Here is a 24,228-nt window from a genome sequence, read left to right on the forward strand (position 1 = left end):
TGCCTCCGCATCCTTGGGATTAGGTGAGCTACCGGTTCTGTCCAAAAAAGCCTCAGCGCTAAAGTGGTCAGTAACCGGACCCCAAACCCTTGGGGTATAGCCCATAATGCTTTTCTTTTAGAGAGCTGGACCCTGGGCCCAGAACTTAGAAACCTTTGGGTACCTAAAGTTTTCTGTTGCCAGGGTGCTATATGGGCCCAGGACAGTGGATCCTTCATAGGAACCCAGGGCCTGAAGGTCTAGACATCCCCACGGAGATGGGGGAAGATTGGGCCTCTTGCTTGGCAAAGTCCTGCGGCATGGAGCAGGTAAGTGAGGGGAAAACTTGCGGAACTTGGTTCTTAGCAGGTTTTTTTCTGGGGGGTCACAGGGGACATGCCTAAAGTTATGCACTGCATCTGGCAAACTAGTCACATATCATAAAGATAGGATGGCTCTCTATGTATTATCCCCCATAAGATGTGACCTCCCTTGTAGTGTTGGAAAAGCATTGAGTGGGGCCTGTGTTATATAAAAATATATGTGTGTGTCAGAGAGCTTTGCTTACTTGCAGGCCTCCAGGCGATGCTCCATTCAGTCTTCCTCCTCAGAGCCTGCAAGCAGGCAAAACGCTGACCTCCTCATGGTTCCAGGCTGCAGGCTGCAGTTTGCTGGAACAGAGAGGTCCCTTCCTCCCAAAATCCCCCCCCCTCCCCCTGTCGGGAGGGGCATTTCCTGTTTGAGATTGCTGGGGGGGAAGGGCGGGTCAGTGGCTTAAAGGAAGGGGCGGCCCTTCCTTGTTTGTTCCATTCAATACTTTGGAACTGAGGAGAAAGACCAGAGCGGCAGCACGGGGCGCCGAGGACACACAGTGGCCAGAAAGGATATTGCAGTCTTCAGAGGACTGTTTTTCAAGCCTAGAAATAGGCTGTTTCTTTTCCATCTCATAGTTTTTCTTTGCAATACTACTCAGGGGGACAGAATGTTTTTTCTTTCCTGGATTTGAAACAAAAACGAAAAAAAAAAAAAAAAAAAAGTCATCTAGGGGAGAGGAAGCATTTTTTATCCCCCAAACAGGTGTTTGGGCAATTAACTTTTATAGTTCCAAATACCAATAGGTAGCAGGTGTACCTCGGTATTGTACCATGGCATCCGGGTCAGAGGGTACAAGAGGTGGGGATTCCCCCAGAGAGTCTGAGGTCTCAGACATATGCCGCTGCTTTCCCTACAGGGAGCCTTGGGGCCATCGGGATCTGGGGCTGGAGCTGACGCGGGTCAGTCCAACCCTAAGATGGTCACGGAGGAGGTATTACTCACCTCTTTAAAAGAGATGCAGAAAAGCATGGGAAAAAATTATAGCCGCAGCTATGCGGGGCAGTAAGCGGAATAGATCTCCGTCGCCCGAGCGCGGACCCTCAGAAGAGGAGGTCCTTTCCTCAGGGGAATTGGACGACCTCTTGGACAAGGATCAAGTAGGTTCAGGGATCGAAGATCCGGATACAGAGGAGTCTGGGGCAGTCTCCCTGAGGGAGAGCTGGTGGATTCAAGGATTGTCGGACTTGGTCCATAGGGCATTCAACTTGCCAGTACCAGATCTCCAGGTATCGACGGTTTCAGCTTTGGGCTCACTGAGGGCGCCTCAAAGCAATGCTGTGTTTCCGATCCATCCTCTATTAGAGGGAATTTTGTTCCAAGATTGGAACAAGCCAGATAAGATCTTCTTACCTAAAAGGTTCTCTGTCCTATATCCTATGGAAGAAAAATTTTCCAAAAGATGGGCTACTCCTGCAGTGGACGCAGCCATCTCATGTATTAACAGATCGTTAACATGCCCTGTAGAAAACATACAGGTGTTCAAGGATCCAGTTGATAAGCGCTTGGAAGCACTACTTAAGAACTCCTTCACTACTGCAGGGGCAGTAGTACAGCCAGCTGTGGCTGCGATTGGGGTCGCTCAAGCATTATCGGATCAATTTAAGCAGATGCTTAAACTTATTCCGGCCCAGCAGGCAGAAAAATTTTCGGATGTCCCTAAGGCCATATGTTTTACGGTAGACGCAATCAAGGATTCTATCCAGCAAGCGTCACGTTTATCGTTATCCCTTATCCATATGAGAAGACTCTTATGGTTAAAAAGCTGGGAGGCTGAGCCCCCATGCAAGAAGCTCCTGGTAGGGTTCCCCTTCCATGGAGGACGACTCTTCGGAGAAGACCTAGATAAATACATTCAGACCATTTCAAACGGCAAGAGTACTCTCTTGCCAACTAAGAAGAAGGTTCAGGGACCTGCGTTTAAACGACAGTATTCCCCTGGGCAGGGGCCCTCTAATGCCAAGCAGTATCGACGGCCTCCTGCAAAAGCAAACTTCGGCTTCAACAGCAGATCACAAGGACAGGCTGTTAGAGGCAAAAGGCAGTGGTTTCGCAAACCAGCAAAACCAGCCCCCAAGCCAACCTTATGAAGGGGCGCCCCCACCCACGAAGGTGGGGGGAAGGCTGCGACTCTTTTCAGAGATTTGGGAAGCCAGCATTCCCGACGAGGGGTACGGTCTTCCGTGGCCACAGGCTACAAATTAGATTTCCTAAGGTTTCCTCCTCCTCATTTCCAGAAGTCGAGGATTCCAAACGATCCGGAAAAGGGAGCCGCATTAAGATCGGCATTAGATCATCTACTTTCCCAGGAAGTAATAGTAGAGGTACCAGTCCTGGAACAGGGGCTGGGTTTCTACTCCAACCTATTCATCATCCCAAAATCCAATGGAGATGTCAGGCCAATTTTGGACCTAAAGATGGTAAATGCATATCTAAAGATCCGCTCATTTCGGATGGAATCCGTGCGGTCAGCAGCTGCCACACTCCAGAAGGACGACTTCATGGCGTCCATAGACATAAAGGATGCCTACCTTCATGTTCCAATTTATCAGCCACATCAAAGATATCTACGCTTCATGGTGGCTTCGCGTCACTTCCAATTCGTGGCGCTTCCCTTCGGGTTGGCTACGGCCCCCCGGGTGTTCACGAAGGTCCTAGCTCCAATCCTAGCCAAACTAAGGATCCAAGGGGTCACGATCCTAGCATACCTGGACGACCTCCTAGTCATAGATCACTCGTCTCCCGGCTTGGAGCGAGCAGTGGCCCTCACGGTCCAATACCTCGAGAGGTTCGGCTGGGTCCTAGATCGAGAAAAGTCAGCTTTCCAGCCCACAAGGCAGTTGGAATATCTCGGCATGAGATTAGACACAGAACAACAAGGAGTGTTCCTACCTCTGAGGAAGGTAAAAGCCATCAAGGAATTAATCCTACTGGTTCTAAGCAAAAAAGAACCGACTATTCGCCTATGTATGAGGTTACTAGGCAAGATGGTGGCCACATTCGAGGCGGTACCATACGCCCAGAGCCACACTCGCATCCTACAGGCAGCCATCCTGTCAGCATGGAGCAGAAGGCCACAGGCCTTGGATATCCCGTTGCCGCTCTCATCAAGAGTCCGACAAAGTCTGTGTTGGTGGTTAGACCCCCAGAATCTACTGAAGGGGAAGTCTTTCAGCCCAGTGGCTTGGAAGATAGTGACCACAGACGCCAGCCTGACGGGCTGGGGAGCAATTTTGGATGGTTGCACTCGCCAAGGTACTTGGGCAAAGCCAGAGAAGCAGTTGCCCATCAACATCTTGGAGCTCAGAGCTGCTCGACTAGCCCTCAGGGCTTGGACGTCAAAATTGCAGGGGTTCCCGGTGAGAATTCAATCAGACAATGCCACGGCCGTGGCATACATAAATCACCAAGGGGGAACCAGGAGTCAAGCCGCTCAGAGAGAGGTGAGCTTGATTCTCCTATGGGCAGAGGCTCATGTGCCCTGCATATCGGCAATATTCATTCCAGGAGTGGACAACTTTCAGGCGGACTTCTTAAGCCGCCAGACTCTATGGCCGGGGGAATGGTCTCTGCATCCACAAGTCTTTCAAGCACTCTGCCAAAGATGGGGAGTGCCGGACGTGGATATCATGGCATCGAGACTCAACAAGAAACTAGACAGGTTCATATCCCGTTCAAGGGATCCAATGGCCTGCGGAACCGATGCGTTGGTTTGCCCTTGGCATCAGTTCAAACTTCTTTATGCGTTTCCCCCGCTCCAGTTACTACCCCGCCTGCTGCGCAGGATCCGGGTGGAGCACATACCAGTCATCCTGGTAGCTCCAGCATGGCCCAGAAGAGCATGGTACTCACTAATCTTAAGGATGGTAGTGGGAGACCCGTGGACTCTTCCTCTACGGCCAGACCTGCTATCGCAAGGTCCGATCCTCCACCCTGCCTTACGGCATCTAAATTTGACGGCCTGGAAGCTGAATCCCTGATTCTCAGGGGTAGAGGTCTGTCTCAGAAAGTAATCTCTACCCTAATCAGAGCCAGGAAACCGGTCTCTAGGGTGATTTATTACAGGGTCTGGAAGGCCTATGTAGGCTGGTGTGAGTCCAAGCGATGGCTTTCTCGCAAATTTACCATCGATAGAGTATTAAGTTTTCTCCAGCTAGGAGTGGATAAAGGATTGGCATTAAGCACAATCAAAGGACAGATTTCTGCTCTGTCAGTGTGGTTTCAGCGGCCGCTGGCCACCCACTCGCTGGTTAAGACCTTCCTTCAAGGGGTCTTACGTATTAGACCTCCAGTTAAATCCCCGCTTTGTCCGTGGGATTTAAATCTTGTTCTGTCAAGTTTACAGAAACAACCGTTTGAGCCGTTGGCTGATATTCCTTTGGTTCTACTGACAAGGAAGTTAGTATTTTTGGTTGCCATAGTTTCCGCAAGAAGAGTTTCGGAGCTGGCAGCCTTATCCTGTAAGGAACCATATCTTGTTTTTCATAAGGACAGGGTCGTTCTCCGCCCTCATCCTTCCTTCCTTCCGAAGGTCATATCCAGTTTTCATTTGAACCAGGATTTGGTATTACCATCCTTCTTCCCTAAACCTACTTCCAGAAAGGAAGGGTTGCTGCATACCTTGGATATTGTCAGGGCCATGAAGGCCTATCTTAAAGCTACAAAGAAGATCCGGAAGACAGATGTGCTGTTCATTCTACCGGATGGGCCCAAGAAGGGGCAGGCAGCTGCAAAGTCCACCATTTCTAGGTGGATTAAGCAATTAATCACTCAGGCCTACGGCTTGAAAGGGTTGCCTCCTCCAGTATCATTAAAGGCTCATTCTACTAGAGCCATGGGCGCCTCCTGGGCAGCACACCACCAGATCTCTATGGCTCAAGTTTGCAAGGCGGCAACCTGGTCTTCTGTCCACACGTTTACAAAATTCTACAAGTTGGACGTAAGAAGGAATACTGATACTGCCTTCGGGCAGGCAGTGCTGCAGGCTGCAGTTTGAGACCCTCGGATTCCGGGGGCTCCTCTTGTTTGAGTTAAATTTAAAAATTTTATTTTTCTCAACTAAGTTGGATTTATTATGATTTGAGTATATCTCTAAATTAAATCCTTTTGTCTTGGAGATGTTCTCCCTCCCCTCATTGTAAGCATTGCTTTGGGACATCCCATATAGTAATGAATGCCGCTCTGTGTCCCGTGATGTACGATAAAGAAAAAGAGATTTTTAATACAGCTTACCTGTAAAATCTTTTTCTTGGAGTACATCACGGGACACAGAGCTCCCACCCCTCTTTTTTGAGGACCATTTTGGGAGGCATACTGCTTGCTACAAAACTGAGGTACTCCTCCTATGGGAGGGGGTTATATAGGGAGGGGCATTTCCTGTTTGAGATTGCCAGTGTCTACACCTGAAGGTACTCCATATAACCCATATAGTAATGAATGCCGCTCTGTGTCCCGTGATGTACTCCAAGAAAAAGATTTTACAGGTAAGCTGTATTAAAAATCTCTTTTTTGCCAACCAAGAAGAAGTTTCAGGGGCCTGCGTTTAAACGACAGCACTCCCCTGGGCAGGGGCCCTCTAATGCCAAACAGTATCGACGGCCTCCTGCAAGATCAAACTTTAACTTCAATAGCAGATCGCAGGGCCAGGCTGCTAGAGGCAAGAGGCAGTGGTTTCGCAAACCAGCAAAGCCAGCCCCCAAGCCGACCTTATGAAGGGGCGCCCCCACCCACGAAGGTGGGGGGAAGGCTGCGTCTCTTTTCAGAGATTTGGGAAGCCAGCATTCCCGACAAGTGGGTATGGTCTTCCGTGGCCACGGGCTACAAATTAGACTTCCTAAGGTTTCCGCCTCCTCATTTCCAGGAGTCAAGGATTCCAAACGATCCGGAGAAGGGAGCCGCATTAATGACGGCATTAAATCACCTACTCTCCCAGGAAGTAATAATAGACGTACCAGTCCTAGAGCAAGGGCTGGGTTTCTACTCCAACCTATTCATCGTCCCAAAGTCCAATGGAGATGTCAGGCCAATTTTGGGCCTAAAGATGGTAAATGCATACCTAAAGGTCCGCTCATTTCGGATGGAATCCGTGCGGTCAGCAGCTGCCACACTCCAAAAGGACGACTTCATGGCTTCCATAGACCTAAAGGATGCCTACCTTCATGTCCCAATTTATCAGCCACATCAAAGATATCTACGCTTTATGGTGGCTTTGCGTCATTTCCAGTTCGTGGCGCTTCCCTTCGGGTTGGCTACGGCCCCCCGGGTGTTCACGAAGGTCCTAGCCAAGCTAAGGATCCAAGAGGTCACGATCCTAGCGTACCTGGACGACCTCCTAGTCATAGATCACTCGTCTCCTGGCTTGGAACGAGCAGTGGCCCTCACGGTCCAATACCTTGAGAGGTTCGGCTGGGTCCTAAATCGAGACAAGTCAGCATTCCAGCCCACAAGGCAGTTGGAATATCTTGGCATGAGGTTAGACACAGAACAACAAAGAGTGTTTCTACCTCTGATGAAGGTCAAAGCCATCAAGGAATTAATCCTACTGGTTCTAAGCAAAAGCGAACCAACTATTCGCCTATGTATGCGGTTACTAGGCAAGATGGTGGCCACATTCGAGGCGGTACCGTACGCCCAGAGCCACACTCGCATCCTGCAGGCAGCCATCCTGTCAGCATGGAGCAGGAGGCCACAGGCCTTGGATATCCCTTTGCCGCTCTCATCAAGAGTCCGACAAAGTCTGTGTTGGTGGTTAGACCCTCAGAATCTAGTGAAGGGGAAGTCTTTCAGCCCAGTGGCTTGGAAGATAGTAACCACAGACGCCAGCCTGACGGGCTGGGGAGCAATTTTGGATGGTTGCACTCGCCAAGGTACTTGGGCAAAGCCAGAGAGGCAGTTGCCCATCAACATCTTGGAGCTCAGAGCTGCTCGACTAGCCCTCAGGGCTTGGACGTCCAAATTGCAGGGGTTCCCGGTGAGAATGCAATCAGACAATGCCACGGCCGTGGCATACATAAATCACCAAGGGGGAACCAAGAGTCAAGCCGCTCAGAGAGAGGTGAGCTTGATTCTCCTATGGGCAGAGGCTCATGTGCCCTGCATATCGGCAATATTCATTCCAGGAGTGGACAATCTTCAGGCGGACTTCTTAAGTCGCCAGACTCTGTTGCCGGGGGAATGGTCTCTACATCCACAGATCTTTCAAGCACTCTGCCAAAGATGGGGAGTGCCGGACGTGGATGTCATGGCATCGAGACTCAACAAGAAGCTAGACAGGTTCATATCCCGCTCAAGGGATCCGATGGCCTGCGGAACCGATGCGCTGGTTTGCCCTTGGCATCAGTTCAAACTTCTTTATGCTTTTCCCCCGATCCAGTTACTACCTCGCCTGCTGCGCAGGATCAGGGTGGAGCACATACCAGTCATCCTGGTAGCTCCAGCATGGCCCAGAAGGGCATGGTATTCACTAATCCTAAAGATGGTAGTGGGAGACCCTTGGACTCTTCCTCTACGGCCAGACCTGCTATCGCAAGGTCCGATCCTCCACCCTGCCTTACGGCATCTAAATTTGACGGCCTGGAAGCTGAATCCCTGATTCTCAGGGGTAGAGGTCTGTCTCAGAAAGTAATCTCTACCCTAATCAGAGCCAGGAAACCGGTCTCTAGGGTGATTTATTACAGGGTCTGGAAGGCCTATGTAGGCTGGTGTGAGTCCAAGCGATGGCTTTCTTGCAAATTTACCATCGATAGAGTATTACGTTTTCTCCAGCTAGGAGTGGATAAAGGACTGGCATTAAAGGGACACTAAAGGAATTTTTTTTTTTAGCTAAATAGCTTCCTTTACCTTGCTGCAGTCCTGGTTTCATGTCCTCATTGTTCGTTTTTGCTTTCATGTTGCTGTAAATCCTCTCTGTTTTGGACACTTCCTGGTTGCCTGTTTCCTGATAACCACAGTACTGGGAGATTTCTCACGGTGGTCACTAATCAAGGAGGTGTGATTACTGTGTGTAAAACTAAACTGGATTGGTGCTGAGGAGTTTTAGACAAAGTATCACTGCTCTCTATTGGCTGACTGCCCTCTAGTGGCTCTCTGTACATCAGAGAACCAGCAAACAACAGCAAAAACGAAACTACACTGCAGGCACATTATATGATTGTTTTTTTATCAATTTTTAATCATTTTTAAAATGAATCAGTTAACTATTATGTCTCTATGCCCTGTAAACAGTCATTTCAGCTAAAAAAAAAATTTCCTTTAGTGACCCTTTAAGCACAATCAAAGGACAGATTTCGGCTTTGTCAGTGTGGTTTCAGCGGCCGCTGGCCACCCACTCGCTAGTTAAGACCTTCATTCAGGGGGTCTTACGTATTAATCCTCCAGTTAAATCCCCGCTTTGTCCGTGGGATTTAAATCTTGTTCTGTCACGTTTACAGAAACAACCTTTTGAGCCGTTGGCTGAAATTCCTTTGGTTTTACTGACAAGGAAGTTAGTATTTTTGGTCGCCATGGTTTCCGCCAGAAGAGTGTCGGAACTGGCCGCCTTATCCTGTAAGGAACCATATCTTATTTTTCATAAGGACAAGGTCGTTCTCCGCCCTCATCCTTCCTTCCTACCAAAGGTTATATCCAGTTTTCATCTAAACCAGGATTTGGTATTACCATCCTTCTTTCCTAAACCTACTTCCAGAAAGGAAGGGTTGCTGCATACCTTGGATATTGTCAGGGCCATGAAGGCCTATCTTAAAGCTACAGAGAAGATCCGGAAAACAGATGTGTTGTTCATTTTACCGGATGGGCCCAAGAAGGGGCAGGCAGCTGCAAAGTCCACCATCTCTAGATGGATTAAGCAGTTAATCACTCAGGCTTACGGCTTGAAAGGGTTGCCTCCTCCGTTATCATTAAAGGCTCATTCTACTAGGGCCATGGGCGCCTCCTGGGCAGCACACCACCAGATCCCTATGGCTCAAGTTTGCAAGGCGGCAACCTGGTCTTCTGTCCACACGTTTACAAAATTCTACCAGTTGGACGTAAGAAGGAATACTGATACAGCCTTTGGGCAGGCAGTACTGCAGGCTGCAGTTTGAGACCCTCGGATTCCGGGGGCTCCCTTTTGAGTTAAATTTAATATTTAAAATTATTTTTCTCAACTAAGTTGGATTTATTATGATTTGAGTATACCTCCTAAATTAAATCCTTTTGTCTTGGAGATGTTCTCCCTCCCCTCATTGTAAGCATTGCTTTGGGACATCCCACATAGTAATGAATATGCTGCTCTGTGTCCCGTGATGTACGATAAAGAAAAAGGGATTTTTAATACAGCTTACCTGTAAAATCTTTTTCTTGGAGTACATCACGGGACACAGAGCTCCCACCCCTCTTTTGGGGACCATTTTGGGAGGCATACTGCTTGCTACAAAACTGAGGTACTCCTCCTATGGGAGGGGGTTATATAGGGAGGGGCATTTCCTGTTTGAGATTGCCAGTGTCCATCACCTGAAGGTACTCCATATAACCCACATAGTAATGAATATGCTGCATTGTGTCCCGTGATGTACTCCAAGAAAAGGATTTTACAGGTAAGCTGTATTAAAAATCCCTTTTTTTTCTCATGGAAAAAAAACAACGTTTTTCAAACTTCATTTTAAAAAACGACGTTGCCTACACACCATCGTTTTTTCAAAATGCTCTAGCAAAGCGCGGTTACGTTCAGCACATACGGCGGCACTCTGTTCCATTTAAGCTCGCTTCATAACTTGCTTCTGAACATGCGTGGGTTTAAAAACGTTGTTTTAAACGTCGTTTTAGCTATACACTGTGATTATTTATGACACAAAAATTGAAGCATGCTCGAATTTTTTTTTGGTTGTTTTTCAGAAGACATAAAACAACGTTTTACCCACACACGGTCATTTTAAATGACGTTTTTAAAAACGACCGTGTGTACTCGGCATAAGGCACGTATTTCATAATGTGCTCGTATGCGATGGTGTAACATAAGCATGTTTCCATTCTCCAGCCCCCTCCAATCCTGGCCTGAGTTGCAGGGTTTTTTCTCTCTGCGGTATCCTACATTTTTTACTTTTTATATGTCATGGATCTGTGAATGGTAAATTGTGTAAATCCCTTGTTCCACTGCAGCAGAGGGACCCGTATTTCTCAGCTGAGCAGAAGAGCACAACTTACTCCAGCTCCATGACTGAGGTCTGTACATCCTGTATGGGGTTGGGCTGGAGAAATGGTCCGCAGGAGCACAGAATGCGGTTGCAATGCTTTCCAGGCTCCAGTGCAAACTAATCAATAAATGCACATTTTTTTTCTTTTTGCAATATAGGTACATTTAGTAATTTTTTACGAAAGGTAGATTATGCCTTTTATTCTATAGTAGAGCTGCACGATTCTGGCCCAAATGAGAATCGGTATTGTTTTTGCTTAGAATAAAGATCACGATTCTCGCGGCGTAACATCATCTTTTGTATTGTACAAAAAAATTGGGCTAACTTTACTGGTTAGTTTTTTACTTATTCATTACAGTGTATTTTTTACCCAAAAATTGCATCTGAAAGACCGCTGTGCAAATACAGTGGGACACTAAATATTGCAACAACCGCCAATTTATTCTCTGCTAAATATATATATATATATATATATATATATATATATATATATATATATATATATATATATATATATATATATATATATATATATATATATATATATATATATATATATACGGTATGCGTGTGTGTGTTGTATGTGTGTATATTTGGGGGTTACAAGTAATTTTCTAGAAAAAATGCTGATTTTAACTTGTAAGCAACATGTGTCAGAAAAAGGTTTAGTCTTTTAAAGCGGTGGTTCACCCATAAAAACGACTTCCCCCTATTACACTGCCCCCCCGCATTACAATACGATTATGCCTTTAATTTTTTTTTGGCTGCTGTACATACCTGGGTACAGCTATTCACCCGTGTCCTCCAGGTTGCGAGTCCCGCGGGAGTGGGCGTTCCTACCATGGCGGTGATTGACGTTTTGACTAAAAAACGAGCTCCCCCCGTCGCGTAAGCAGCGTCACGATTGGCGGAAGGAGCCGAACGGCGAGTCGGCGCTATACTGCGCCTACGCATCGCAGTTCGGCTCCTTTCGCCAGTCGTTACGCGGCTTACGCGACGGGGGGAGCTCATTTTTTAGTCAAAACGTCAATCACCGCCATGGTAGGAACGCCCACTCCCGCGGGACTCGCAACCCGGAGGACACGGTGAATAGCTGTACCCAGGTATGTACAGCAGCCAAAAAAAAATTAATGGCATATTCGTATTGTAATGCGGGGGGGCAGTGTAATAGGGGGAAGTCGTTTTTATGGGTGAACCACCGCTTTAAGTAGTTAAACTGACCTCATTTACAGACTGAAGTTCATTCCTTTGACCTAAAAGAACAGAAATACAATGGGGGTTGTTTACAAAAGGCAAATCCACTTTGCACTACAAGTGCACTGCTAGTGCACTTGGAAGTGTAGTCGCTGTAGATCTGAGGGGGACATGCAAGGAAAAAAAAATCGCATTTTAGCTTGTATATGACTGGATGATAAAATCAGCAGAGCTTCCCCTCAGATCTACAGCGCCTGCACTTACAAGTGCACTTGTAGTGCAGAGTGGATTTGCGTTTAGTAAATAACCCCCAATGTTTCTCTTTGCCTAAGCAATGTTGTGATAAACTTGGCAGGCTGCCTGTTTTTTGTTTTTGACAGCTGTGAGCAGAGAACTCTCTACACTTAATCGTGAAAATGCTTTGTAAAGATCTTGAGGGGGGTAGAATCGCGATCTTAATGATTTTTTTTATTTATTTTTTTCATTCGTTTGTTATGATTAATCATGGAGCTCTATTCTATAGTGAGGGAGTATGTAATCTTCAATCCTTTACACTGATGTTTAAATGACTCCATCCTTTTTATGATCTGTTTCCAGTGCAGGAACCCAAACACCCCCTGTCCTATGTGCAACTCCGCAGAGTGTGGGGGCAGATCTGGCAGACAATACGAATGTTGAAAGAGGACTGTGCCAAGCTGCAGATGGGACAACGTGCCACTATGTAAGGCATAAGCACATCTCCTCTATGCCTTGGGCCCCTGTTACCGTACTACATACTGAATCACAATCACGCACGCATGTGTTTTCAATGTTTCCACACATGTTTTTGTTACTTATAGAACTGGTATTGGGGTCAGATCACTGAGACATAGGAATAACTTTTTGATATTTTAGCCCAAAATTATTTTTCCAAGCTGGTCCATTCAACACAGACATACATTTTGCTAAGGTGTACAATCTTTTTTTATTTTCTTATTATTATTATTATTAATATTATTATTATTATTAATATTATTATTATTATTATTATTATTTATTATTAATAGTAAATGATAAATATGTATTATTATTATTATTTTTTTCTTTTGCATACAGATAGAATATGCAAAGTTTAGAAGCTCTGTCGTCTATTTATAAAGACCCTGTCACCATAATAAAAAGGCAAAACCACCCTGTAAAAAAGGATGTTTCATACTTCCCTTTCCAACAAGTGGCGCGCAAAGTCTTTACTGGGCTCTGTGAAACAATTTTGGTTGATGCCCAACCCAGAGCATACGATCATTCCCCATTGTACTGTGAGAGGGAGAAAGTGATTGCCCTGGGCAACAAGCTAATGCTTAAAAGTGTACCTTAAAGTGGATGTAAGCCCACATTTTTTTTTTATTTAATTTTTTTGATGTCACAATGTAGAGTATAAGATTTCCTATCGGCTGTGCCCAGTCTTGCCACACAGAGTTAATCCATCTCTGAGCAATCCTCTTTTATTGTTCAGTGAAATAAAACGGACTTACAGAGAAAAACCTTAGTCCGTTCCGCCCCCTTGCTGTGAGTGACAGGTTATTTACATATCTTATGCACTAGCCTGGAGACGGGCATTATTTTTTTATTCCCACCCCCACTTCTTTTCTGAAGTCATGTGGTTACTTTTCTGGATTTTGATTGGATGTTAGTGATCATAGCAGAATTTTAGTGTAAGGAATACATATGAAAAAAAATGCATGTTGACAAGGGGAGTGTAGAGGAGGGCGGGGAGTCTACTGACATCACAACTCCACCCACTGAGCTCCAGACAACAGATCCACCCACAGAATCTGCAGTTTTTCAGTTCTTATTACAGACAGAGGGGAGACATTTGACAGGTAAGGATACATGCAGGAGGCATCTATATCTTTATAGATCAGCACTATGGCAGTAGTTTAGAAAGGATGAGAGCGGGTTTACATCCAATTTAATGCAAGAACAAAAAGGTATATAATTGCAGTGTACCTGTTCTTGGATATGGTGGTTGCTTTTTTTTTTTTTTTTCTTCTTCTTCACAAACTCTTTTGCATTATTTTAAGCTGGTAATCCTGCATTAACACACTTCCTGTACTGTGTAAAAACCGTACTGAGCAGCATTGTCACCCTAGGACAGGGAGTGTGTTAAAAATACATGACACTGTGTTAGGACTACATAACGCCTCCCTCTCTTCATAAGAGGTAGAAGTGTTTTGTAGTCCACCGCGATACATACAATGTTTAAAATGCTTACAGTGGTATATTTAAAGAGGGGGTTCACCCTATAAATTATTTTATTTTTTCTAGCATTAAATTAAGCATAGTAGCGCGAGCTACAGTAGGCCTTTATTTATTTTTTTTGCCCCGTACTCCCTGTTTAATCCTATAGTGAAGATTCAGACTCCCCGCGGGGAATGGGCGTTCCTATCCAGAGGGAAGATGATTGAAGGCTGGCTCTGGCACGTCACGCTTCTCCGGAAATAGCAGAAATAGGACTTGGCTCTTCACGGCGCCTGCGCCTAGTCTGTGCACAGGCGCCGTATAGCGCCGTGAAGAGCCGAGACCTACTCCGGCTATCTTCGGGGAGCGTGACGTGCCATAGCCGGCCGTCAATCATCTTCCCTCTGGATAGGAACGTCCATTCCCCACGGGGAGTCTGAATCTTCACTATAGGATTAAACAGTGAGTACGGGGCAAAAAAAATAAATAAAGGCATACTGTAGCTCGCGCTACTATGCTTAATTTAATGCTAGAATGTTGTTATTGAGGGTGAACCACCGCTTTAACAGACAAAAGGGAGCAAATAAGCGAAATGTATTGTTTATATACACTTTAACAAATGGGAGCGCTTGAGGTTTTCTATGTATATGTTCCTGTTTCTGCGCTGTCACTAACCAGGTGTGTATTTCAGGGTTAACCTACTACGATACAATACTGAGCTTTCCAAAAAGAAGAATCTGATGACCTCAGAGTGCGAGCAGTTAAAGGCTAAATTGGATTTCTTCCGCAGCAGTATTCAGATTGATCTAGAAAAGTATAGCGAGCAGATGGAGTTTGGCATCAGTAAGTATCGCCTATAAGAGGGTAATACCACCAGCAAAGTTTTTGGTTTCACTCCTGCAGCTTTCATGATGGGCTCTTTCCCTGTCACAGCTGTAACACCTATGCTTTGCTTCCGAATGATAACTGACATCACTTGTGCTACCTTCCTCTTGCTTAGTGTACTTAGCATTCGTATTACAGTCTGAATGTGCAATCTATTTTAGGTCAGTTAAAAATGATATAGAATTATGCCTCCCTGATTGTATAGTTCAGTCTTTATAATGCATCATTTTGGTGAGGCTGCATTTCAGCTCATAAAAAAAACACCCAACAAGCACAAAATCCCATTAATTTTAATGGTACCTGTTCACATCGGAGCATTTTTGTCACCTGAAGCAAAATGCCTGAAAATGCCCTAAGCTCAAAAAAGAACATGAGATTACAGGCGTTTTTATGCCATCAACATTGGTGATCTGAACAAAATTGTGGCAAAAACGCGTGACTTCGAAATGCTCAGGTGTCAATGCAGCCTAAATCTATGGTTATTGTGCCGACATATTGCAATGTATATAGTAAGCTTTAAAAAAGTATTCATGGGCTGTGTGACACCAAAAAAAAAAAAACCTTATAGTTTTGGGTTTATACATAATTTTTATTGTCCCCATATGTAATTACATTTCTTGGGTCTGTATATAAAAATTGATACCTAGTACATGATCCTGCACTTTGGTGTCTGGGGCGCAAGGACGGTCCGCTCCCACTGTGATCATGCACAGCAGAAGCTGAGCGATGGGTACTGTGAAATTGATGTCCACTGGCACCCGCCGATCCTTTGGTACAGAGGGAGAACGGCAATCTGCCTATTTAAACAAGGCAGATCGCCGCTCTTGTCAGTACAGGAGGCATTGAGCCCATGTTTCTGCAAAGCAGGGACATGGTTCCATACCTTCCCCTAGTACATGCACCTCCCCCCACAGTAAGGAAACACCAGCTAGGAACACCATGATTGCCCCTGATACTAACCCTTTCCCAGCCAGTGTCATTAGTACAGTTACAGTGTATATTCTTTAGCGCTGGTCTCTGTATTAGTGTCACTGGCCCCCAAAAGTGTCAGTGTCTGATTTGTCCACCGCCATATCACAGTCCTGCTATAAGTTGTTGATCGCCGTTATTACTAGTAAAAATATATATATATATATCTCATAGTTTGTAGACACTATAGCTTTTGCACAAAACAATCTATATACGCTTATTGGGATTTTTTGTTACCAAAAATATGTATCTGAATACATTTTGGCCTAAATTTTTTTTTTTTGGATGTGTTTTATAGCAGAAAGTAAAACCATGTTTTTTTTTTTTTCCTAAATTGTCTGTCTATTTTTGTTTATAACGCAAAAAAAAAAAAACGCAGTTGTAATCAAATACCACCAAAAGAAAGCTCTATTATTGGGGAAAAGGGACATAAATGTGGGTAGAGCATCACATGCCCGTGCAATTGTCAGTTAAAGTAACGCAGTGACGCAAATTTTCCGGAGGGTAAGTGGTTAATAAAGGTGTAGTAAAAAAACACAACAGACTTGAGGACTACAGCAGAAACAAACTTTCATTATGCAAAGCTATGTATTTAAAGTAATTTTTTTTGTAATACCTTGCTTCTAATCTGCCCTTATGTATTCCATGCAATAGTCCCTCGGTTGCTCGTTTCAGTTAATCCTCACATCATATATATCTCTTTTCAGCCTCTGAAAAGCTGCTGTCTACTTGGAAAGAGATGGAGCAGGCAGTTGAGCTGTGTGGAAGGGTAAGTGACCTCATTCTGGATTTGAATCCACATCACAAATTAGAAGTGCTTTGTCAGTTTTTAGTACACTTGCTAGAGTGTAAGGAATAAAACTCGGTGGTATAGCTGAATACACAAAATCCCATGCAGTACAGACATAGACGGGGAAAACAGTATCTATGGGGAATGAGAATGCTGCCAAGCAATAACTGAACCACTAAGGCCAAACGTAGGTGGAATTACCATATTTATCGGCGCATGACACGCACCCCAATTTAAGAGGGACGTTTAAGGAAAAAAGTTTTGTTTTTTTTCTTAAATAAACCACTTTGAAGCAAAATAATGGTCAGTGAGCATCAATGCAGCCTGATCTGTGCCCATCTGCAGCCTGATCTGTGCCCATCTGCAGCCTGATCTGTGCCCATCTGCAGCCTGATCTGTGCCCATCTGCAGCCTGATCTGCGCCCATCTCCCCCATCAATGCAACTGCCTGATTAAGCATCATCGTCTCTCAATGCAGGAAATCACTGAGCCGTCATCTCCTGTTTACTCGGCTCTGTGCCAGCAGTCACATACACAGTGCCGCCTCTGCCATTTGCCTTGGACCAGCTCCTGTGATGGACAGAACACTGGTCCAATGCCGGTGGCGGAGGCGGGACTGTGTGTGTGACGTGAGAGCCGAGTGGAGAGGAGATGACGGTGAATTCCGGCGGCGCTCGTGCCCCTCCGAGGTACACTGTCGGCGTATAACATGCGCCGTGTTTTGCACCCTATTTTTAGGGGGGAAAACGTGTGTGTTATACGCTGATAAATACGGTAATTCATTTATCATTAGTCTTCATAACCATTTGTTGGAGAAATTGCAGTCTGCAAGCATATTGTTGTGGCTTATTTTAAAGGATAAGTGTACATTTAAAATGTATCTGGATGTATTTGTTCCTGCAGCCTGCTTAAAAAGAAATCTCTTTTGCTTATAATCGAGTGGTTCAGACACAACCCCCCCGAGCCAGAGGTTATGTTTCTGTCGTCTCTCCCTGCTGCAGTTTCCCCTGGCCACCACTAGAGGGAGCTGAAACAAAGACAAGAATCGGACCACTCATTAATTCCACAAAGTGTGCTCTTTAGAGCCCATTCACATCTCAGCGTTTTTAGCTCGTAAAACGCTCATCTCAAAAGTTACAAAACGCCCAACAAGCAAAATCCCATTTGTTTAAATGACCCCCTGTTCACATCTGAGCGTTCTTTCTCCTGAAGCAAAATGCATGTAGCTCAAAAAAGTTCATGAGCTTCTTTTCGGGCAGATTACAGGCGGTTTTCTGCTTTATACATTGACCTTTTGACCTGTACAAAAACAATGCAAATTGCAGCAAAAAAGTATGCTAAAAATTGCGGCAAAAAAGCGGTTAAAAACACAGGACTGTGCTCGCTTCGGCAGCACATATACTAAAATTGGAACGATACAGAGAAGATTAGCATGGCCCCTGCGCAAGGATGACACGCAAATTCGTGAAGCGTTCCATATTTAAAAAAAAACAAAAAAAAAAAAACACAGGACTTTCCGCCTGAAAACAATACGCTCAGGTGTGAATGCAGCCTTAGTAGTAGTCATTAGAAGCTGATGCAGGATATAAACACGCTGCTTCTAGGCTGTGTCTGAAACTCCCGTTATCAGCAATATATACCTCTTACCTTGTATCAACAAGTTACCTTTGCAGGTTTTCCTTTTTTAACAGTGATTATTGCTAGCAGCTATAACCAATGGCTATAAAATCAGACCTGCTAGTTGTATCCAAGTTAATTGATGGATTAACTTGGCTACAATCAGCCTGCCCATAGATCAGGGATATGCAATTAGCGGACCTCCAGCTGTTGCAAAACTACAAGTCCCACCATGCCTCTTGCTCTGAGTGTCATGCTTGTGGCTGTCAGAGTCTTTCTATGCCTCATGGGATTTGTAGTTCTGCAACAGCTGGAGGTCCGCTAATTGCATATCCCTGCCATAGATGGTACGATTCCTGGCAGGTCTCTGCTGAAATAATTGAGATTCAAACCATCTATGGTTGGCTTAGGAATATAGAATATGCACTGAAGGCACACTCATATAAAGGGGTTGTAAAGGTTCAATTTTTTTTTTAATAAAAATAACAGATATGTTATACTTTCTTGCTCTGGTTGAGGGTTTTGTGGCAGGAAATAAGTGGATCCTCCTCTTCTGGGGTGCCCCGCCAGTGCTCCTGACTCCTCCCTCCTCCCCTCCATTGAATGCCTACACGGAGAGCCGGGTTTCCATGGGGGTACCCGGGCGGGCACGCTTCCGAGTCCCGCTGTTGCATCCATTGACACAGACAGCGTTTATTTTACAGATTTTTCTGTAAGGTGAACTTACCCTTTTAAGGATGAGCTCAGGCGTGTTTACAACTCCACGTGCCCGCACCCTCCAGAAAGCTGACACTCCACAGCGCTAATCACATTTCCCAATCTGCGGCTGCACAGATTGGGAAATGTCTCACTACCTGCGATTAGCGATGCGGAATGCCAGCTTCCTGGCGGGTGTGGGTATGTGGAGTTGCGAACACGCCTGAGCTCATCCTTAGCCCTCATAAGCCTCTGTTTTGTAAGGGAACTTTAAAAAGTAAAACAGTTTTTCATCTTAGATAGAGTAAGGGAGAATTCTAAATGATGTCAGGTTTTTTTTTTTTTTTGCCTTATGTGTCTCATTGGGGAGATTTCTCCTTATTTCCTGTCCCATAGCCACAACAGGAAAGTGAGAGGAAATTCCAGGTAGTCATTGGAACTGATGCAAGTGTCCCCATTTGGGATTTTTTGGGATAATGGTAAACGGGACAAATAGAGAGGGTGAATCTCCTTAACAGGAGTACAGACCACAATGCAAACATGACAGGTGTTTTATTCCACCTCCACTCTAAAACATAGAAAAATAAATAAATAAATGTCCTTAAATTTTAAAAGAAATTGACAATGGAAGTACCTGCTGGGTTGGCCTAAATGAGAGAGAAGGGCAAAGATGATGGACAAAAAATCCCCTCTGTAGTCTCGCCTATGTGTAGCTCACATGCTTCCCTATTTCATGTACTTTGGGTGTGTAGTGCAGATACTTAGGCGCATCAAAGTTCTCATATAACCAGAAACACTACTTGAAATATGCATTTTTATTTTTTTACTTTAGTTTCCATCTTTTGTCTGTAATTTACAGGAGCAGGAAGTCCAGCAATTAGTGGAGAAAATGATGGCCTTGCAAACAGACAGTGTGGATCTGCAAAGAAATCCTCTGGGCAGGAGGCATCGTGGGACTCTGGATGACATGTAGGTGATCAGCATTTAGATGGGTCCCACAGTTCTCCAGTTGCTAAATAATATCTAATGGGGTCAATTTAAAAAAAAAGTGCAGTGAGGTCCAGAGATGAATAGGAAGACTGATTAGTTTAATAAACTCCCCAAAAAGCTGTAGATTCACAAGAATCCAGAACAAGAATGTAGATAGAGACTTCTGTCTTCACAGAAAGTACTGTTATCCTGTCTTGCCTACCTGAACAAAATCGGTCCCCCTCCTCCACCATGTAAAATATGTTTAACACCGCTCCAAGTAAGTCTCCACCAATATCGCCATCACAACACACCGAAGGGTGCTGGCTCTGTACGTCTCAGGAGTTCCAATATGAAGAAAGTCTGGATGGCAGCACTTCCATAAAATCACCTTTTTATGAATCGAACTACAATCCACAACATACAAATAAGGTGTATAGCAGTAGCATCTCACAACAACGGTGTTCAATCATATCCCTCCTCCACCACGGTCTCCCAGTTCCTGCTGCCATCAACTGCTGCAGTCTTCACATTCTGCCAAAATCGTCCCTGTGCTGGCTGCCTCTGTCCATCCCCTTTAAATTCTATGAATTCTATGGAGTCCTCTTGTGGATCAGAAGATTGTATCCACAGGATGGAAAGATTGTGGCAGATCACGGTCATCAGGTGTAAGTAATTACACATCTGAAGACAGGGAAGAGTGTACCTTTGTACAGGGGGTAGGCAGGCAGGATAACTGTTTAAAAAGAAGAACACAAGATGCGCCAATCTAAGTGCAGAGAGCCGTGGTTTAATAATAAAATAAATAGAATGCACACATAAAAATGGCTACTCACAAACGGAGGTTTTCAACAAGTAGTGGAACAAAGTGGTAAAATGCAGGTGGCAGATGGCAGGATGCGGGCCTGGGGTGTCTTCTTTCAGATTCCCTGTCCTGGGCAGCAGCAAGCTGACGGTGTAGACATCCGAGGACGGGAGATCCAGAAGGTACAGGGAGAAGCAGCGTGCGTTCCACAGTGGAACGCAGATCCACATGGATCATGGATCTGATGAAACGGCTGACGCTGTGAAACGCGTAATCCTATTGGCCGGCTTGGACTCCCACGTCACTTCCGGTGCGACGACGGGACGCTGCGTTCCACTGTGGAACGCACGCTGCTTCTCCCTGTCCCTTCTGGATCTCCCATCCATGGATGTCTACACCGTCAGCTTGCTGCTGCCCAGGACAGGGAATCTGAAAGAAGATGTCACCGCAGTGACCCCAGGCCCGCATCCTGCCATCTGCCACCTGCATTTTACCACTTTGTTTCACTGCTTGTTGAAAACCTCCGTTTGTGAGTAGCCATTTTTATGTGTGCATTCTATTTATTTTATTATTAAACCACGGCTCTCTGCACTTAGATTGGCGCATCTTGTGTTCTTCTTGTTGATTCCCTCAGAGGTCTGCTTCTGCTTCAGGTGCTGCCGCTAAGTGTTACCTACAGCCACTATTATTACTACCATTCAGGACTTTCATGGACTTTAGGTTCTTTATATGGACTTGATTTGATTAACAGATTATTTTACATACCTCATTTAGTATTGGATGCTTTACTGGATCATGCGCCACATACCATTGTTAGGATAACTGTTTAACTGTTCTATATATAGTCACATAGGGGTTTATTTACTAAAGGCAAATCCACTTTGCACTGCAAGTACAGTTGGAAGTGCAGTCGCTGTAGATCTGAAATGAGGGGAAGCTCTGCTGATTTTATCATCCAGTCATGTGCAAACTAAAATGCTGTTTTTTATTTTCCTTGCATGTCCCCCTCAGATCTACAGCGACTGCACCAATTTCAGTGCACTTGTAGTGCACAGTGGATTGGCCTTTAGTAAATAAACCCCATAGTTGAGTTGGAAAAAGACATCAAGTTCAACCAAAAAAAATATATAATCATACAATCCCATATACACAATTCTATATGCACAGTTGATCCAGAGGAAGGTGAAAAACTCCAGCAAAGCATGATCCCATTTGCTACTGCAGGGGGAAAAAATCCTTCCTGATCCCCCGAGAGGCAATCGGATATTCCCTGGATCAACTTTACCTATAAATCTTAGTACTCAGTTATATTCTATACATTTAGGAAAGAATCCAGGCCTTTCTTAAAACAATCTAATGAACTGGCCAGAACCACCTCTGGAGGGTGTCTATTTGTGAAATTGCATGCTGCTTGGTTTGTAGAGCTCTCTCTAGCTGTCAGACATGGCATTACATTATTTTAGAATGCACTTATTTTTTAAAGTGGTTGTAAACAAAAAACCTGCAAGACAAAATGCATAATGAGCTAGTATGCATAGCATGCTAGCTCATTATGAAATACTCACCTTAGATTGAAGCCCCTGCAGCGGTCCTGGCGTAACTGTTCTGCCCGACGACATGTCTCCCGGAGCTATTTCCGGGTATCGTGGGCTCTGGTGCTGTGATTGGCCGAAGCGCGTGCGAGTAGATTTAAGCTTACTTGGGGTTTGACTCGACTTCCACTTTAAGGTTTAAAGGCATGGCAATATCATAAAAGTAGCATAATTCTGGTTATAAATAACTTGCAGTAGCATTTTCTCTACATATTTGTCTCTATGCTGGTCTATCTAAATTTCCACAATTGTATATAAAGATACTCTTTACGCCTGACAGAGGGGCTCTAGCATTAAAGGTGTTGGATGCTAAAAACAATTCTATTTTGCATTTACAGAGAGGAGCAGGCCAAAGAACTTTACAAGAAACTACGAGAGAGGCCAAGAGGTATTTAGAGTACCTGTTAATGCTGCTTTGTTGGACTTCAGAAGCTGGGACATCATTTTAGATCACAATGTATTTATTTCCACAGATCAGAGGACTGGAGGGGACAGCCAAGAGATGGTGCGCTTGCTTCTCCAGGCTATTCAGAGCTTTGAGAAGAGAGTTATTTTAATATACGACCAGCTCAGGTATTTATCCGAATAATGGGGCTGATTGCATTTGTTTTAACATCTATAAGTTGATAAAGAGCAGTGCCAACATTTATGCCCCCGTCCTTTGAACCCTTTCGCTCCCAGAGCCTAAAGATTACATAAAACTCCCAAAACATTATGGGCTAGATTCAAGTAGCCCGCCGTAAGTTTGTGCGGGCGTAGCGTATGTTATTTACGCTATGCCGCCGCAACTTACACGGGCAAGTGCAGTATTCACAAAGCACTTGCTCCGTAAGTTGCGGTGGCGTAGCGTAAATCAGCCGGCGTAAGCGCGCCAAATTCAAATTTGCTAGAGGTGGGCGTGTTTTATGCAAATAAAACATGACCCCACGTAAATGACGTCTTTAACGAACGGCGCATGCGTGAAAGAATCCCAGTGCACATGCTCGAAATTCCGCCGCAAATCGTCAATGCTTTCGACGTGGATGTAATTTATGCAAAGCCCTATTCGCAAACGACGCAAAATTCGACGCTGGCCCGCCGTCCATACTTAACATTGGTTGCTCCTCATATAGCAGGAGCAACGTTACGCCGGAAAAAGCCTTACACAAACGACGTAAAAAATTCCGCCGGGTGCGCGTACGTTTCTGAATCGGCGTATCTAGCGCATTTGCATATTCTACACTGAAAGCGACAAAAGCGCCACCTAGCGGCCAGCGTAAATATGCAACTAAGATACGACGGCGTAAGAGACTTACGCCAGTCGGATCTTAGGCAAATTTCGGCGTATCTTGCTTTCTGAATACAGAAAGAAGATACGCCGGCGCAGATTTGAATTTACGCGGCGTATCAATAGATACCCCGGCGTAAATTCTCTCTGAATCTAGCCCTATGTATTTTCTGAAAGCAGACACCCTAAAAAATTAAATAGTAGTTCCAATTTTTATTTCATACAATATTACTGTAGAGGTCTAGGAAATGCAAAAAAAAAATACACTTAATTTTAGGGCATACGAACGCAATCAATTAACCAATTTTTGGTAAAATATAAAAGACGAGGTTGCATCAAGTAACAAGATACCCAACATGTCACACCTTAAAGTGGATGTAAACCCCACTCTCATCTTTTCTAAACTACTTCCACAGTGGGTATCTATAAGGATATACATGCCTCCTGCAAATGTCTCCCTTTTTATGAGACATGGAAAACTGCAAATTCTGTGGGTGGGTTTGTTGTCCGGAGCTCGTGGGTGGAGTCGTGATGTCAGTAGACTCCCCGCCCACCTCTACACTCCCCTTGTTAACATGCATTTTGTGCATTTCTTACACTGAACTTCTGCTATGATCACTAACATCCAGTCAAAACCCAGAAAAGTTACCACATGACTTCAGCATGCCCAATCGTGCTGAGGTGTGGAGCAGCCAATCCTGGGAGAG

General features: G+C 44.8%; 1 protein-coding gene and 1 non-coding gene across 2 annotated transcripts in view; both read left to right on the forward strand.

Annotated features, from left to right (window-relative positions):
- Nucleotides 1–24,228, forward strand: part of IKBKB (inhibitor of nuclear factor kappa B kinase subunit beta) — an 86,131-nt gene that overhangs the window by 49,219 nt on the left and 12,684 nt on the right. Inside the window, exons 13-18 of the mRNA XM_040346208.1 lie at nt 12,312–12,435; nt 14,623–14,774; nt 16,493–16,554; nt 19,748–19,857; nt 22,593–22,642; nt 22,728–22,827. Of these exons, the coding sequence (XP_040202142.1) occupies nt 12,312–12,435; nt 14,623–14,774; nt 16,493–16,554; nt 19,748–19,857; nt 22,593–22,642; nt 22,728–22,827 (598 nt within the window). The remainder of the gene's footprint in view (nt 1–12,311; nt 12,436–14,622; nt 14,775–16,492; nt 16,555–19,747; nt 19,858–22,592; nt 22,643–22,727; nt 22,828–24,228) is intronic.
- Nucleotides 17,953–18,059, forward strand: LOC120934125. Its single transcript, XR_005748277.1, has one exon. It is a non-coding gene; the product is annotated as a U6 spliceosomal RNA (small nuclear RNA).

This window comes from Rana temporaria, chromosome 3, assembly GCF_905171775.1.
Source record: "Rana temporaria chromosome 3, aRanTem1.1, whole genome shotgun sequence".
In the NCBI taxonomy this organism is placed as follows: domain Eukaryota; kingdom Metazoa; phylum Chordata; class Amphibia; order Anura; family Ranidae; genus Rana; species Rana temporaria.